The sequence below is a fragment of the Canis lupus genome, chromosome 36, assembly GCF_003254725.2.
Source record: "Canis lupus dingo isolate Sandy chromosome 36, ASM325472v2, whole genome shotgun sequence".
Lineage (NCBI taxonomy): Eukaryota > Metazoa > Chordata > Mammalia > Carnivora > Canidae > Canis > Canis lupus.
The window spans coordinates 15,240,287-15,259,396 of record NC_064278.1 but is presented as its reverse complement, the minus strand read 5'-3'; the positions used below and the strand labels follow the sequence as shown (position 1 = coordinate 15,259,396).

At 40.5% G+C, this 19,110-nt stretch overlaps 1 protein-coding gene across 14 annotated transcripts in view; it reads right to left on the bottom strand.

The window, feature by feature from the left end:
- The window catches only part of MYO3B (myosin IIIB), a 427,138-nt gene that overhangs the window by 144,553 nt on the left and 263,475 nt on the right, over positions 1-19,110 (bottom strand). For 13 of the 14 annotated variants that reach the window (XR_003141433.3, XR_003141434.3, XR_003141436.3 and 10 more), the window contains 2 exons: positions 5,869-5,958; positions 988-1,072 (listed from right to left, as the gene is read on the bottom strand). Coding sequence is in view for 10 of the 14 variants with exons in the window: in XM_025460118.3 (XP_025315903.1) it covers positions 988-1,072; positions 5,869-5,958 (175 nt within the window). In the remaining 4 variants the exon portion in view is untranslated. Of the gene's footprint in view, positions 1-987; positions 1,084-5,868; positions 5,959-19,110 lie in introns of those variants that run through there. The other variant, XM_025460127.3, reaches the window with a different exon arrangement.

Genomic DNA, 19,110 nt, shown 5'->3' with positions numbered 1-19,110 from the left:
ATTTCTTTTTCCAAGTAAAGATACACAGAACTTTCTAATGATCTGCTTCTTTCTCCACGTCCTTTTAAGGAAAAAGTTCTTACAAATGATTTAGAGGAAAATAAGAAAGGCAAGCTTCATTCCATTCTCAATGAGGGACTTTTGATATGATCTACTCCTTCCTGTAGTTCTGTCCTCTTCCTGGTGACATGTATGACAAGCCCTAAATACCTTTTCTGGGAGAATGTAGGTTATGGAGGTATCCCTAGAGAACTGGAAGCCTAGGAGTTCCTTGAGTCTCCAGTGCTTGATATCAAGGCCTGGCCTGACTTAAAGCGACCCAAGCCTACATTTAGCCAGGAGCATTCTTTTCTTTAGACCTGAGCAGTGAAATCTACACTGAAGATGGTGCACGGTGGCCTAGAGCTATAATACTCTACTTATTTTGAATTATACTTAACTAGAAACTGCAGGTAAATAGGAAATGGTATTCCCTTTTTTCTTTAGCTTAAACCTAAGGTTTTTCAACCTTGGAACTACTGTCATTTGGAGCTGGACAATTCTTTGTTGTGAGGGAGCTGTGCTGTGTGGTAGGATGTTTACCAGTATCCCTGGTCTCTACCTACTAGACATTAATTAGCACAACTCCTCCCTCTAAAGTTGTGACAACCACAACTATCTCCCAATACTGCCAAATGTCCCAGGGGGCAGATGGTTAAAACTGTCCCCAATTGAGAAAAACTGCTTTAACCTAATGAGGCCACATACCTGTTTTACCACGAGGAGAACCCAAAAAGCAGGACTCTGTTCAGGTTGCCCTATAGAATAAAGACTTCTACCCACAGAGTAATGACCTCTGACCTGGGAGAATCTGATTAAAAAAATTTTTTTTGGCTCTACTCTCTCCAACTCACCAAAATAACACACTGTTAGAAATACTTGTTTCATTGTCCATTGTCCACTAGAACAACTCAGTTTAAGACTGGGAACACTATGGATAAGACTCACCGATTTTTCTCAGTGACAGCAAGAGAGTTGCTTGAAGTCTGTCCATGGCCACTGCTGAATTCTGTTTGCAGACTGCTTTTATGATCTATAGAGGCCCTCAGAATGGAGAGGAAACAAGAAAACAAACAAAAAACTTAGGGATCCATGGAGAGCTTCGGAGGCAGGGTTAGGTTTTAGCACCCAACCATACTCCGCAGCAGCTCTCTCCTGCCCTCATGCTGTTCTGCAGCCTTTGTCTACCACATGTCATCAAGACTGACCTGTTCTGTGATCCCAGCCAGCAAGTGGGTAAAATAATTCATAGTTATGTGAAAACAAGCTACCTTTCTCTGGCAATAGATTGAGATAGTAGACAGAGATTAGAGGCCCCTAAGTAAGGTCAACTGCAATGGTGGCATGCAGGAGCTGGAATGGCACTGGGCTAGACAGCAGACCAACTTCCAATCTCAGCTGGGCAGGGTGGGGCTGCCTGGTGCAGAATGTACATCAGGGAATGGACTGTCACAATGTGGGTAGGACAAACTATACATAGGAAATCATTCCTGGAGTAACTCATTTCTACACTGTGAATGAGGGCAGTTTACTGATCAGTTTCTTAAGGAGTAACAAATATGATTCCTCCTTTCTGTGACTATGTCTGCCCAGCCATAACTAACCAATCATGCCCCTCTTTCCCACTAAATCTTAATTCAGCTTCAATTTCCTATTTTTAATTTCCTATTTTTTAAAAGATTTATTTATTTATTTGACAGAGAGAAAATCGTAAGCAGATTCCCACTGAGTGCAGAGCCCATGGAGGAGGGGTGTGGGCTCGACTCAAGCTTGATCTCACAACCCCTGAGATTATGACCTGAGCCAAAATTGGGAGCTGGATGTTCAACCAACTGAGCCACCCATGTGCTCCAGCTTCAAGTTCCTTCTCAACACACTTTACATCACTGGTTCCCATGGTGCAGATGCCATGTGATCATGACTTCATGAGGACAACACATGAAGCATCAACATCATTTTGAAACTTGTTATTAATGCAAATTCTTGGACTCCACCCAAGACCTAGTGAATCAGAATGTCCAGTAGTGTGAGCTGGCAATTTGTGTTTTTAACAGGCCCTCAAGGTGACCTGGATCCATGCTGAAGTTTGGCAGACACTGATCTACATCAGAGATTTTTAATCCTAGCTATATATTCCAATCACCGGGGAAGATTTTAAATATATGTAAGTCCAGCTCCTAGAGATTCTGAAACTGCCCTGGGGTGGGATTGGTGTCAATTTTAAGAAGCTTTCCAGATTATTTTAACATGTGGTCAGGGCTGAGAATTACAGTTTCACACAGTCACTACTGATCAAGTGGGACAGAGGAGAGACTGCACCTATTTGCTATCCTTATTTCAGGTCCAAACCAAAATATGAACAGTGAAGATAATCTGTAAACTTAGCAATTGTGACATACTGCAGAAGATGCATTAAAATATATAAGGTTAGGGTCACCTGGGTGGTGCAGTTGGTTCAGCACCCAACTCTTGGTTTTGGCTCAAGTCATGATCTCAAGGGTCATGAGACAGAGCCCTGAATGGAGCTCTGTACTCAGTGGGGAGTCTGCTTAAGACTCTGTCTACTTTCCCCTCTGCCCCTCCCCTCCATTCCTCCCAGGTGCTCTCTAATAAATAAATAAATCTTTAAAAAAATGTATAATATTGAAGTTATAATGATTGAACATACAGCATGACAAAGATAGAGTGAAGAAAAAGAAATACAGAAATCAATAGTTTCACGTTGTCTATCCTGGAAAAAGTAAGCTCTGATTCTCTATTAGTTTGGTTCCTTAGACATAAATATTTCTTGTATAAAAGAAATGTAATTCTTTGAGCTATCAGTGGTAAATAAGACCATCTGTTGTTGCTGTTATTATTATTGCTATAAACACCAAAAGAATAAAGATAAAATTTTAAGTGGAACATTATTACATTTTTATTATTGCACACAAAAACATTAAGACCAAACAGTGAGACAACAATGTTGAAAGAAGAAAAAAAAAGAAATCAAGAAAAATAGCTGCAGCCTTCCAGAATTTCATTTAACCCATTCCCCACTATCTCCTGTTTGACCAACTCCTCCAGCAAAAGGCTCAGACAGGTTTCTCCCTCCTGGAGATTCTAAAACACTGTTTGGCCTAAGCTCCCTTGTAATACTGTGATAAGCAACATAAAAGCAAGAACTGACTTTAAAAAGGAGAAAGAGAAGCCTACTTCAGTGGCACAAATAATTCTGTTTTCTTATTAAGAAGGAACACTGACAGGAATAATCTTTAACCTTGTGATCTGGCCCAATTTGGCAGAAGCAAGAGCTAAGAGCTACCATGCACTGATCAAAGCCCAAATGGTATCACCCACGTGGAAAGCTGAGATTGCTGTCCTCTCCACCTATCTGAGGTCTTCAGAATAAAATGGAGCAATTTAACAGTAATTCAGGGAGGAAAAGGTAAAGCAAGAAAAGATCACCAAGCCTCTTCTGGTTTGGGACTCTCAGGAGAAAGGTGCCATGTCCAACACCAGAGAGGAAGCTTCAACATCTTGGAACTTAGCAAATGCCCCCAGTTCCTTTGCCTGGGTTTCCAATAAAAAAAAAACCCACAGAATTTCTGTTCATGTAACTGAAGGGAAAACCTATTCCATGTTTCTTATTCATTTACACTTCAGTCATCAAAATATTGATTTTTAAGAGTTATTTGAAGTATAAAAATCAAACAGAAAACTTACAGAATATTCTTAATAAAGCTTAGATGGAGTCTTTTGCTCTATCCCCCAGCTTTGCCTGAAGAGCAGGGAGAAGGATTTGAGTCAGTAAAAACACAAACAGGAAAGAGGCCATCAAACTACTGAGTTCAAGGCAAAACTCAGTATTGTCAAATATTTTTAAGTATGTCCTGGTGACAGCTGGAATCATTTGGCATCTCTTTGGCAAATTAATTGAACAAGGAGATTGAAGAAACAAAGATGTGGACAGAAAGGTAAAATATGGTAGTCCATTCTAAGTGAATAGATCAAATTAAAAGGAGTAAGACCAGTGACATGGCTGAAAAAATTAAATGATGAGCTTGAATAGCAGACTTGAGGTTCATGTAGGTAGGGCAATAGAGGCCTCTCCAGACAGGTGTCTCCTTTCCTCAGAGAAGTATCCTTAAGTGTTCTGGTTCAATGAAATAAAGCAATGCTGGGAGGGACTATTCTGAAGGAGACAAATACCCACCATTTGCTTCAACGTGGATGGAACTGGAGGGTATTATGCTGAGTGAAGTAAGTCAGTCGGTGAAGGACAAACATTATATGTTCTCATTCATTTGGGGAATATAAATAATAGTGAAAGGGAATATAAGGGAAGGGAGAAGAAATGTGTGGGAAATATCAGAAAGGGAGACAGAACGTAAAGACTGCTAACTCTGGGAAACGAACTAGGGGTGGTGGAAGGGGAGAAGGGCGGGGGGTGGGAGTGAATGGGTGACGGGCACTGGGGGTTATTCTTTATGTTAGTAAATTGAACACCAATAAAAAATAAATTAAAAAAAAATCCTTCCAAAGTCAGATTGAGCTCAATGGGCCATTCATATTTCCCAGGAAAGTCCAACTAATCTTCCACTGGACCATTTTGGAATCAGACAGGAAGGCATTTGGCTGAAGACACTGGAGCAGGCAGTGCAAACTCAAATGCCTTTGGGTCACCCAGGTAACAAAAAAGTGTGCACTGTCAGGCAAAGTGGGTGGAAAGAGCTGGGGTTTGTGATGAACCAGAGAATGTATGCCCCACCTAAAGACATTTGGGTGCAAAGTTTTTTTTAAAACTCCATCTGGCCAAACAAAACATATCCACACGCTGATTACACCTGGAAGACCGCCTATTTGTGACTTCTGCTAGGGAGAAAGGGTCTAGACCATGGGTCAGTTAACAGCTAGGCATCCTGTTTTTGAAGATGTAAAGTGTGTAGTTGTCTCCACTCCCAAATTCCAGAAACGCTGCTGCTCCCTGGGCTCCCCTCTCTTTTCCGTCTCTTCCACTCCCTAACTTCCCTGCTCCAAGGCAAAGTCCCAGTTCTGCATTTCCTTGAAACAGAAGCTGGGCTGCAGATTCCAAAGGAGGGGGAAATGCCCAGAAACTCTTTGCTGGGCCTGGCAGATATTCTGTAACTGTAACTCTCCTGTAAATCCAGGGCAACCCATCTTAACTTTTCAGAAAATGCTGGCATTAGCATTAAAGGCCATATTTTTGAAAAACATTCTTTTTCCAGCAGAAGTCTAGAAACTTCAAACTACCAAAAGGGAAGATTCTAATATTTTTAAAATGTTTAAAAACCACTGATATAGTCTGCCTAATGCTCTCATTTTGCAATGATGTTAACTAATGGAGGGTGGCTTGGAACAGATAATCAAGTTTTAATTCCTCATCTCTGGTGCGCCTCCCTACCATAAATGTTCTCCATCAGTTTGAGGTCAATGTACCAGGATCACAGAGAGACAACCTTCTTGAGAAGCTGCACTTTGATATGTTCCCAGGTAAATCAGACAGAAATGTGTTAGCGTCTACTCCAAGAGGAAGAGTTGAGGAGAGACAATTGGTAAGGAGAGACACAACTAGACCAGTTTCCCCTGTAAACAGGTCAGTGGGCAGAGGGGGCAGCTGCAGAGAAGCTGAGCTTATCTCTGTCTTTTCTGTGAAATCACCTAAGAGGATCCTCTGTAAGGCTGCCCCTGAATTTAAGCAGCTATCTCCTATTGAAAAATAGAGGGCCCATATCAAGCTGTCATTTCCATCTCTGGAACCTTCTCTGGAACATCCCTGAATATAGGACACCTAACCCAAACCTCTAACAATTTCATCTGTGTGGTTACCGGGCTCGCTGCAGTCTTGATCCTGGGCACTTCCCTTAGTATCTCCTGCAACAGTAGGCTGCAGATCACTGCTTTGGTTTGAAGGGTACCCTGTGGAATGAAACACAGGAGAAACTTACCAAGTTCATGCTCCCACACCTGGATGAATTACCCACGTGGGTGACACAATGTGGCTAGGGAAACCCATACCTGTCTTATGGTTTGAGGTTCCAATGTGATAAATCTTTCCAACAGATTTGGTGCTTATTTTTAAGATTTAATAATGTGGCTGGAAAGGGTGTACCTGCAGAAAACCAGGGAATTGGTAACTGTCCTGATTGGACTCACTACTAACTTGGTGACTTGGTTATTTGGACCTCTGTCTCAATGACTGTATTAGTCAAATACGGAGCTGGGTGACAAACAGAGGTCTTAAGTGTACCAGACCAGGGCTTCTGCTTTGACAACTGGTTGGTTTTCCTGTTTCCTTTTCAGTTGTACCACCAGGGGGTGGACAAGGTCTCCTCCTTTCCTCCGCATCTCTACCCCTCAGGCACATCTGTCCTTTCCTTTCAGCTTATAGCCCTGCTCACTGACTGTTGTGGGTCATTAACAACCAATAAAGCTATCATGGAAAAGAGAGACTACACATTCCGCTGGGTTGACAATTATCACAATTGCAGTTTTTCATTGTCCAGTCAGCTTAACTCATGTTGATCCATATCTAAATACTTCTCTACCAAAACAGATCAAGCAAGACCTGAGTAGAAAAATACTGAAGGGTCTATCCTGGCTGTCACATCTCTTCTTCCATTCTCCATGACCCTCGAGGGCATGATGGGTTGAAGATGTTCCACCATCTCAGACTACCTCAGGTATCTAAGGGCTGGTTCTTTCCAGTTGGATCCCTTGGCTCTAGAAGAAACCACACTGGCAGCAGGGCCCCTCCTCCCTCACAGAGGAGATATGCTGTAGGCTTTGCCCTGAGGCAGTCAACTAACTGTCCTAGCTCCTTTTCTTCTGACCTGTGATATAAACCTTGTTCTCTCTCATCCTGCACCTTCCTTCTGACTCTGGCTATTTCTAATTTGCTGGCAGTACTTCCAGACATACTATATTAGAATATTTGGGATCTCTGACCTTTCTCTTTTTTTATTTTCTTGGATGAGATTTTTTTTTTCCCATCCTATCCCTCTCTCTCCTTCTGAGTGACTCTACTACCTCAAACACCACCTTCCCACACCCAGCCTGGTGGCATCACATCTCTCCATTCCCTTGCGGTGGCCCAGCAAACCCACATTAAGCAGTGCCAAGCTGTCTCAGACTATACTTAAAGAGGTACAGTCCCTACTCCCATGCAGCTTACATTCTAATACAGAGAGAGTAAGAATAAAAAGAGATAACAGATGTAAAAATACCCTAACAGTTTTAAGGGAGTGAGCTGGATAGATGAGGGTCCCCTCAATATTCCTGTCTATAGAGAACCTCAGAATGTGACCTTACTTGGAAATCGATGTAATTAGTTTAAGATGAGGTCATACTAGCTTAAGGTGGGTCTTAAGTCCAATGATCCTTATAAGAAGGGCATGTGAAGACATGGACACAGGGAGAATGCATGTAATAATGAAAGCTAAGAGTGGAGATGGGTCTATAATCCAAGAGATGCCAAGAATTGTCAGGAACTACCAGAAGTATGGGAAGAATTCTCCCTCAGAGCCTCCAGTAGAAACCAACCTTCTCGATTTTGGACTTCCAGCCTCCTGAACTATGAGAGAAAAGGTTTCTGTTGTTTTACGCTATGAAGTTTGGGGTAATTTGTTGTAGTAGCCCTAGGGAACTATATGAAGAAGTAAAGCTGACAGATGTTAAAACAGAAATAGAAGGAAAAGATTAGGTACATGTATTCAGCTTGATTTGGCTGGAGCATTGGTGGTGGTGTTAAGAACAAGAGTTAGAGAAATATCCATTATTATCATTTAAAAACACAAATGTATGAATTATTATGTTCCATGCAGTGTTCTAAGCCCTTTACAAAAATTAACTCATTAATCTGCACAGTAATTCTAAAAGATTGAGGCCACTATTATTCCCATTTTACAGTTAAGGAAACTGAGGCCCAAGGAGCTTAAATGACTTGCCCATGAATCACACACAGCTGAAGAGTGGCAGAGCCAGGGTTCATAAATTTTTTTTTAATTTTTATTTATTTATGATAGTCACAGAGAGAGAGAGAGAGGCAGAGACATAGGCAGAGGGAGAAGCAGGCTCCATGCACCGGGAGCCCGATGTGGGATTCGATCCTGGGTCTCCAGAATCGCACCCTGGGCCAAAGGCAGGCGCCAAACCGCTGCACCACCCAGGGATTCCCTAGAGCCAGGGTTCAAACCCAAGCAGCTTTGCCCTAAAGTCTGAATTCCTAAATATTACACAATGCAGCCCCATTTATGTAAACATTTAAAAACCATTGACCTCTACTCTTTCCTTTATAAGTGGAAATAAAAATTCAGACTTTAGGGATGCCTGGTGGCTCTGTGGTTGAGCACCTCCCTTCGGCCCAGGGTGTGATCCTGGAGTCCTGGGATTGAGTCCCCATTGGGCTCTCTACATGGAGCTTGCTTCTCCCTCTGCCTGTGTCTCTATCTCTCTCTGTGTCTCATGAGTAAATAAATAAAATCTTAAAAAAAAAATTCAGATTTTATTTCTTTCACATGTCTGGGTCTTTAAGTTCCCACAGATCAGCTGCTATAGGAGGAGGCCCCAGCCTGGCGTGGCATTTGATGACCCACCCAGAGGATAGACCCAGAAGCCTGGTTTCCAGCAGAAGCACTGTCTAGGTAGATTTCTTGGTTGGGGATCTGGGCTTTCCTGCCCTCATAATGGACCTGGCAAATGGTGCCTACTGTATCTGGCAGGGAAGGCGCATACAGATGAGGCGCAAAAGCCCAACCTTCTCCTCCTAACCTCTGCTGGCCAATTGCACAAGGAGCCTGTGTCATTTCTGGCTGGAGTGACAGCTGGTCAGCAGCCATCTTATCAGAATATAAAGAGGCCAACTTGTGGGAGGTCTGACAGGCAAATGCCGCCAAAAGCAGCACTGAGAAAGTAAAATTCTTTTTTTTTTTTTTAAAGAATAGAATCTCATGGACAGATTTTTTGTTTTTTTCAACAGCCACATCAGATATTCTGGTCTCCACATGAAACAATTCTGGTAATTTCAGGCCTACAAGAACACTTTCTACTTTGATTCTCCAGTACTTAATTCCAGTCATTATCTCGGTCAAACTTTGAGTTCAAAGAAAGCATTGTCTGGTAATTGCTTTCTCTAACTTGGAGACTAAGGAGGAAGGTTTTCCCTTATCCTAGAGATCCGTTTATTATTTGCCGTGGAATATCACCATTTGGGGAATTCCCCTCTGCCTTCAAGCAGCCAGGAACTGCCACTCTGTTCTCTTCTTGGATGGCATTTACTTCTTAAAATTTATGCCCTGCCTGTTTCCAAAAAGGACTGTAGGAAGCTTCATAGATTGTTTGCTTCTTGTGGTTGTGTTAGTTGGATCTAGCTTAGCACTCCTCTTAAACAGGGGCAGCCCTGGTGGTTCAGTGGTTTAGCGCCCTCCATTGGGCTCCCTGCATGGAGCCTGCTTCTCCCTTGCCTGTGTCTCTGCCTTTCTCTGTGTCTCTCATGAGTAGATAAATAAAATCTTAAAAAACAAAACAAAACAAAAAAAAAACCTGAGGCAGATGTGTCCATCCTGGTTCCATTTGAGGAACTATTGCTCCCATCTCCTTTCTAAAAGATTTTATTTTTCAGAGCAGTTTTAGATTCTCAGCAAAACAGAGGGGAAGGTAGAGATTTCCCATATATTCTCTGCTCCCACATATGTATACCTATCAACACCTCCCACAAGAGCAGTACATTTGCTACAATTGATGAACCTACAATGACACTTCTCAATTACCCCAAACCCATAGTTTACATTACGGGTCATTCTCGATGTTGTACATTACATGGGTTTGGACAAGTTATAATGACATGTATCTATCATTATGATATCATATAATAATTTCGCTACCGTAAAAATCCTCTGCTCTGCCTGTTAACCCCTTCCACACCTGTGGCAACCACTGATCTTTGTACTGTCTCCACAGAATGTCATATAATTGGAATCATACAGTCCATGGTTTTTTCAGACTGGTTTTCACCTTGTAATAGGCATTTATGTTTCCTGCATGCCTTTTCATGGTTTGACAGCTCAATTCTTTTTAGCACTAAATAATATTCCATTGCTGTATATACTACAGTTTATTTATTTATCCATTGAAGGACATCCTGGTCACTTCCAAGTTTTAGCAATTATGAATAAAGCTGCCTCAAACATCTGTGTGCAGGTTCTTGTGTGGACATAAGTTTTCAGCTCCTTTGGGTAAATAACAGATTGTGATGACTGGATCATATGGTAAAAGTATGTTTACTTTTGTAAGAAACTGCCACACTGTCTTTCAAAGTAGCTGTACCATTCTGTATTCCCATCAGCGATGGATGAGGTTCCTGTTGTTTTACATCCTCATCAGCATTTGTTGTCACTGGATATTCTAATAGTTGTGTAACAGTATACTGTTGTTTTAATTTACATTTACCTACTGATATATGATAGAGAGTAACAGACTGTCCCCTCTTGATGGGAAAAAACATTTTTATGTTGCTTGTGTGGCTACTGCAAAAGCATTTAGTGAGTGTTCTGCATAGAGAGGACATTCAGAAAATGTTTGGAGGAAGGATACCAGATCAGAAGGTAGGCAGTCTGGATTGCAGGGAGGTTTCTTAGCCATCATCTGTAAAATGGGGTAAGATCCCCAACCTACGTCACAGGGTTACTGTGATAATTACAAAAATAAGGTGAGTGAAACTGCCTTGTATCAACTGGAAATTGCTATGCAAAAGAATAGCATGCTAAGAAGATAAATATTTCTGTTAATCAACAAGGGAATAACTCCCACCTCTATGATCATTCCAGCTTATACAGTTCTGGTTTCCTGTAAATCAAAGTTATTTACTTTTCTATAAATCTTGCCTAAAAAGATAAAATTCTAGATGTTTATAGCAGCTTTATTCATAGTCATCAAGAACTGGAAACAAATGTCATTTAGCTAGTAATTGGCAAAACTGTGGTATATCCATACTCTGGAATTCTGTTCAGCAATGAAAAAGAGCAAATTACTGTTAAATATACCAACACTGATAAATTATAAGTGAAAGAAGCCAGATGCAAAAGTCTACTTACTATATTACTCCATTTCTATGACATTTTGGGAAAGGGCATAATTATAGGGACAGAAAATCTATTAGTGGTCACCAGGAGCTAAGAGTGGGGGAAGACTGGTAACAGAGAGGGTATGAGACAGTTTTTTGGAAATTTTCTTTTTTTTTTCCTTTTGATTGTGAAGGGGGTTACCTGACTGTATTCATCCAATTTTATCAAACTGAGTTTTACTGTATATAAATTATACCTCAATAAATAGGCCTTTAAAAAATTACCAGAACCTAAAAAAATGAAAAGATAAGGTCTTCTCAAACTGACTATTCCTGGAAAGCAGGATCCAACCATTTCTAACCCACTAGGTGGAAAGTGTCTGGTTGGGAGAGCCTTGCTGCTGACAAGGGACCCTTCACAGCCATTTGTATCATTGACCATAGCTGGTTTTGACACTAAGTACTTGGCTCAAAGGCTATGAAATTAGCAGGCTCTGGTTGCTTGTACATCTCAACCATCACAACTTTATTGACGAGAATGGCTACCAGCTGTCACCTCTGCCTCCACCTCTGTGCTTGGTGATTTAGACTTCATGGCCACAGCAAATCAAGCCATGATCCTGCTATGGCTCTTCGTGTTGGGTTTTGAACTCCTAGCCAAATGGCTGTCGCTCAGCTGTTATGCTGCCAATCACCCGTCACTGTGGGTTAAACATGATATGCACACTGAGATCTTCCAACTCCTTAGACATCTGAAAGGCGACTTGCTTTCCACACCAGCAGGCAGCAAATCTGGGTGATATTTAACTCCTGGATTTTAGAATTTCTAACTTCATGGAAGGGGGTTTGGTGGTGGGGCGGGGGACTTACTATTTTACAGAACAAGTTGCAGAAGGGCTCAAGCCAGTGAGTGGGAAAAATGATGTCAGTAGCATACCACCTAATCTTAACAACTTTGAGGCCAGTGAAAAATTTATCTACACAAATGAATCAAGCTGTTGGCATGATGGAGCACAGTTCTTTGCAAAAACAAAAAGAATCTTTCATAGGATATTACTGTATTTTAATTTTCCCGTTAGATAAGCAAGACATAAGATTTAGAAAATTCTTTTTTATAAAAATTTTCTTTAACTGCCTTTAAGATTTGACAGGTACTATTTTTTTTCTCCAAAAGTGAGAGAAATGGTTTCATCTTTTGAAGTTATATTATTATTATGCTTACCATTGAAAAGGACTATACACGTGGATTTCTTTCCCAGTGGAGTTAATACTCAGGAAGGGGATACAGAGAGGGAACTAACTTTTTACTGAATATCTACCACATGCCAGGAACCATGCAGGATGCTTTGCACGTATTATCTGTAATCACTCCACAATGATCCTGAGGACTAGACCTTAATGAGTTCCATTTTACAGGTGAGGAAACTGAGACTCAAAAGTTAAGTAACTTCCCTCCAAACCATATGACAAATTATGGCATGGCAGGGATTTAAAGTTGATTTTTTGTTTTTCTTTCCTTGTTCTTAAAATTTGAGTATAGTTGACACACAATATTATAATAAGTTTCAGTGATTTAAAATCTCTGTACATTATGGTATGCTCACAAGTATAGCTACCATCTGTTACCATATGACACTATTACAATACCACTGACTATATTCCCTGTGCTGTATCTTTTCCCTTTCATTTCCAAGACTTATTCATGTTTTAATTGGAAGCCTGTATCTCCCACTCCTGTTCACCCATTTTGTCCATCTTCCTATTACTCTTCCCTCTGGCAACCAACAGTTTGTTCTCTGTATTTATAGGTCTGATTCTACTTTTTGTTTATCATTTGTTTTGTTTTTTATGTTCCACATATAAGTGAAATCATATGGTATTTGTCTTTCTCAGTCTGACTTGTTTCACTTAGAATAGTACTCTCTTGGTTCATCTATATTGTTGTAAATGGCAAGATCTCATCCTTTTAATGGTTATATAATATTCCATTGTATATATATACCACCACTTTTTTTATCCAATTATCTATCAAAGGACATTTAGGTTGCTTCCATATCTTGACTACTGTAAAAAATGCTATCATAAACATAGGGGTTCATATATCTTTTTGAGTTAATGTTTTCATTTTCTTTGAATAAATACCCAGTAGTGGAATTATTGAATCATATGGTATTTCAATTTTTATCTTTTTGAGAAACTTCCATACTGTTTTCCATAGTGGCTGCACCAATTATATTCCCACTAGCATAGTGCTAGAGTTCTTTTTTCTCCATGTACTTTGCCAACACTTGTTATTTCTTGTCTTCTTGATTTTAGCCATTCTTACAGATGTATGGTGACACTCACTGTTGTTTTGATTTGTGTTTCCCTGATGATGAGTGATATGAACATCTTTTCATGTGTCTGTTGGCCATTCATATGTCTACTTTGGAAAAATGTCCATTCAGGTTCTCTGCCCATTTTTTAATCAGATTTTTGGGGGTTTTGGTTAAATTGTTTTGACTCCAAAGTCCACTTGCTTAGGTTGGTATATGAAACTCTTCCCAAAGCTTTGACTGGTACCCTGTGTCCATGTGCCATATCCAAGATGAAAACTAATGACAGAACGTGGTCTCCTGGAAAGAGCACTGGATAAAGACTGAGAAGAGGGCTTTGATATCAATTCTTGTTTTTTTTTGTTTGTTTGTTTGTTTTAAGATTTATTTATTTGAGAGAGAGTGCCAGAGTGAGCATACAAGGGAGGAGAGGCAAAGGGAAAGAATCTTCAAGCAGACTCTCCACTGAGGCTGGAGTCTGCCATGGGGCTCAATCTCATAACCCATGAAATCATGACCTGAGCCAAAACCAAGAGTCAGACACTTACACAAGTGAGCCACCCACGCACCTCAGCCACCCCAGCCAATTCTTACGCTCATAACACATAATTCTCTGTGCTTCTGTTTCATCTGTTAAGGGGGAAAACAAAATCTGCCTTTCTACACACAGGAGTCTTTTGAGAAAAAGAAGGCCAATCACTTGTCAGAGCAGTTAATTTTTTTTCCTAAATGTTTCTTTACTATTACGTGTATATAACTTAAATAATTATGATTCCATATGAAAAGAAGAAACTTGAGGGACGCCTGGATGGCTCAGCAGTTGAGTGTCTGCCTTTGGCTCAGAGCATGATCCTGGAGTCCTGGGATGGAGTTCCACATCAGGCTTCCTGCACGGAGCCAGCTTCTCCCTCTGCCTGTCTCTGCCTCTCTCTGTCTCTCATGAATAAATAAAGTCTTAAAAAAAAATGAAACTTGAAAAAATTTAAAGATAATAGAATAAAGGCAACTTAAGTGCATTATTGATCATGTTGAGTATAGTTGACAGGTTGGGGTGGTAAAGATGCCACTTCAAGCAGCACCTCTTTACAGCCAGATTCTGGAGCTCTATATGAAGTCCAAAATGGAGGAGCTGATTCAAAACTGAAGTACTCATGGACTTCCTCTGAAATTTTAATCTTGAGTCCTGGTGGTGCAGACTGCTACACCAAAGTTTCATGTGAAGCAGTTCTGTGCCATGACAACATGGTATCAGTCCCAAACAGACCTCAAGCCCATGTTGGCTCTTCACAGCTTCCTCTCTGCGCATTAGGTGAATAGTACTCTAGGCATTTAATTCTAACGTGGACAATAATTTGATTTCATAGCAAAGGACATTCCTACGCATTCCAAGTTATTTCATGGCAAGAATTCTACTGTTTATGCCCAAGTGAGGTTTGGCAGGGCCCATGTCTTGACAGAAACCTTGAAGCCACAGGCCAGGGCCTTCTCTCTGCTATGCACCACTTCCTCTAAAACAAGCTTCAGATAGCCCCTGAAGCTTGTTTTAGAGGAAGTGTTTCTGTATGTTTCTGTATGTCCTGTCCTGTATGTCTTCTATGTTTATGTGTCCTGCTTACAAACAGGACATATTTTCCTAAAGTAAAGCACAACATCTATCCCCACAAACACTTTTCCCCTCCAAAATGTTAAGCCTATAGCTGTCAGAAATCAGTCCCAACTTTTTACTTACAGAGAGTTAGAGAAACCTAGGCAGTGTGCAGGTGGACTGGGCCGGACTCTCTGCATAAACCTGAAGGTACGCTGTTTTCAATTAAAGAAAGGTTTAGAAGGCAGTGGAGCCAATGTGCACCTCATAGTTCATCTCAAGCCTGAATATATCAGTTAACACTTCCCCCTAGACACTGCTTTATTCTTGTGTAGGTATGACCTACAACAACAGGAAAGAAAAGACAGTTGGCTCCTGCCCAACTGTCCAGAAGAGCTTGGAATCTGTCTTCTCTCACATTTTGAGGAAGTGTTTATGTGAAATGACCAGAAATCTTTCTAAGAGATAGAAATGGAATAGAGGTAGAATAGCAAAGAGAGAAGAAAGGAGGGGAGTGATTGAAGGGGTGGAGTGATCGAAGGCGTGCTTGATCTCCTTTTGTTAGTTCAAGGTGGACCTCATCCTTCAGTGGTACATTCACTTGACCTTCCTCTATTTGGCTTGTGATCAACAATCTGCTTATGCACAGCTTTGTTTGAATGAAAAATATCTCCTGTAATCATATTTACCTTCAAGAAACATGGGTTATTTCAATGTATATCCTCAGCTATATTTTATAATGATTTCTACTCTTTGTATTGCACTGGAGTTTTACAGAACTCTCTCCCAATATGTGTTGACATAATATAGAGTACTCGACTTATACAAACAGCATTCTTCTGAGGAACAGCATGTTTTATCACCCTCTATATTGGAGATGGGAAATATGAAGCTCCAAATTAAATTCACTGTTTACCATGGTAGCTCAGGACAGATACTTAATAAATAGTAAATGAAGAAAGAAATTTCTAAATTTAAAATATAGTTGTTCTGCACACCTAGGGATATTTCTGGAGATCTCATTCCAGGAAATTACTATAACCACCCAGTCACTGCCAACTCATCAACAGTGCTAAAGGAACCAACCTTTTAAAGTTAGAGAAGACCAAAAGGAGGCCTTACCTGACACAGGCTTAAAAGTTCAGCAGTTTTAAACACTAGAAATTTGGTTTTGTTAGAAGTAGGGTCAAGTTTCTAAAAGAAGTACAATAGCCTCTGATAGGTTGCTATCTGAAATCGTATCTGAGAGTGCTGGAACCTATCTGGACATGATGCTTGCTTTCCCCTCTGGAAACAGCATTTAAAGCAACTCTCATTGGCCATGTCACATGATATGCCCAGAGGTTCCAGCTGAATCTGGTTTAAAATACCTGTTCACAGGCTCAAGGAAGCCTGCACTTTGGCAGAGTCATGGCTAAGGCTCCAAAAAGCACCCTAAAAGGCATCTGAAGGTGAAATGGTCATTATTTCTGTTATTGCAAGGGCTGGGGAGGGGGGAGTAAGTGGAAAGCTGATGGAGGACATGGAGAAAGGGGGAAACATTTTCCACTGCACTGAAGCAATTAGATGAAAATGTGCTATAAACCAATGGGCTCTTTCTGCTCCTGGGGGCTGGGGGAGAACTGGAAAGGGAGGCTGGAAGAAGAGACACTCTTCGACATTCTGTTCCCAGCCCCTAGGGCTCCACTATTACCAACCTGAGGCATTTTCTCCCTGAGATGGGGAAGCTCACTACTTTGTTCTCTTTTAAAAAACAGATCTTGAATTTAGAGGAGCAATCTTAAAACCAGTGCTTCCAAAAACTAGAAAGAATGACATATTATAGACCTCTTAAAAACCCCTGCAGGTTATGTGTGTTGATAGTATTTATTGAAGAATGTAGGCATTTTTATTTTAACAAATCTAGTTATATATCCACTTTCTAACAGAAGAAGTTCTTTAAAAAAATAATAGTTTAGTAAGGGAATGACACATATAGCTGTCACTTTTAGAATACCCCATCTATCTGAAAATATGTGAATCTTAACTTTCTGATTAAAAAAGTATGTAACTTTAAATTCTTTGGTGTTTAAAAGAATATGTTTTCCTTTGGCAGGAGCTTATTATTAACATTAACAAATAATAAAAACACACAAAACATGTCACTTCTCACCAAGATGACATTCAAAGTTGTTCCCCTGGCAAAAAAAAAAAAAAAAAGAAAGAAAGGAAAGGAAAGGAAAGGAAAGGAAAGAAAGAAAGAAAGAAAGAAAGAAAGAAAGAAAGAAAGAAAGAGAAAGAAAGAAAAGAAAGAAAAGAAAAGAAAGAAAAGAAAAGAAAAGAAAAGAAAAGAAAAGAAAAAAAAAAGAAAAAAAAAGAAAAGAAAAAAGAAAAAAAAGAAAAGAAAAGAAAAAAAAAAGAAAAGGAAACTGGTAAACTACACTTTTGTTTGGGGCTCTCCAGCTCTCCTCTCTCTCTCAGATTCCTCACATCTCATAGAGGCATTTTATTGACGTGCAATGTTATACACGTAGGAAATGGATGCATATGTACCTAGGGTATTTTTTTTCCGTTTGTTTTCTCTTCCAGCATTTGATCACTGGCTGGTGAACTGTTTGGGCCCACAGAGATCTCTAGACTACCAGCTCATGTATTTGAAAGGCATCTGTTTATTTTGAAAATGCAAATGTGGCCTACCTCAAAGACTGACAGGCAAGAAATGACCCACTGAGCAAGGGGAGAGGTTTCCAATCTGGAGCCCTGTCCCTCCCTCTATCAAACCGAGATCACTCGCTGTCAAAACCACTTAAACAAGCTCCAGGAATCTGAGTGAAGGGCCCACAATTAAAATGAACAGGACTGTGTATGTATATCTCCTTCCCTCTCTCTTTCAGGAATTAGCCAGGCAGATCATTTCTCACTCAGTTTAAAGTAATGATGAGGTCAGTTACAAAAGGACTCTGCATCTTTGAAATAGTGGCTCCTGGACCGAGGGCTGCCTGGAGGAGGGCCCTATAATAGGGACACTGGCCTCTCAGCAGCCACAGCCCAGTCCTGGGGATGGGTTCCTGGAAAAGACCAGGAAGGTTAATACCCGGACTTTGATCTCTGTCAAGGCATACCAGCAAGAATTAATTTACATTTCAGATGAAAAAGGTTGACAGCATGAAAAGGCATCTTGTTTCTGGTATGTGAACGTGCCGTAATAGATCGGGAATTCTGAAAGGAAGTTCTGAGGAAGCTAAAGGGATAAGCTGTGCGGCTGCTTTTATTGGGAAGGAGATGAAAGGAAAACAAATTTCAATATGCGCTGCTCTGTAGCAACATGTAGGCCAAATGCTTCCTAAATTTCAAGGGCTGCTCTTTTAAAAATATATAACATATCTTAGCAACACCACAAAAAAAAAAAAAAAAAAAAAAAAAGGCTATGGGCCGGAACTCGAAATACAAAGAAATGCATTCCACAGAATCTAAATTTCAAGTGAAATGATTTGTTGAAAAAAAAAAATTAGAGAGTAAATCTTGAAAATAATCATAAATGGTTGTGCTATGCTAATGAACGTCCCTAAGCCACTTCCTGCAGGTTTCACAAGTAAGGGAACTGCTGGGTCTGGGGCTTGTTCTACTTGGAAACATCCTAGTGGTGTGAAGAAGAGCTTGTAATGAGAAGATTATGCTTTGGGAAAAGCACACCCCAAAACAGAGAAGTTGGAATGAGATGCTTTGCTTTTTAGATAAACACAACCATGCCTTCCAATATAAAAATCAGAAAAACATTCTCAAGTCAAAGTAAACTGTCCATAAAATTGTAAATGGTGTTACCTTATCCAGGCATCTTTTCTGTTAACACAAAGCCAGCACCTCAATTCCTGTCCATGGTGTTAGCTGAAGGGCAGAGAGACTCTGCTTTTGCTCTGGCTGCCACACTACTTCCAAGAGGGAGAGGTGGCATTAGTACCACCCTCAATGTCCTCATGTCTGCCCAAGCCCCTGTAGACTCGATTAATGGAAGTTCCCAATGCCACTTGATAAGTAGGAACATTAGCTGCCAAGCTTAAAAAAAGAGGTGGAGGGGAGGTGGTGCTTGCAAAGCTTAAAAAAAAAAGAAGCACCTTGAAGATATGTGTTCTCTC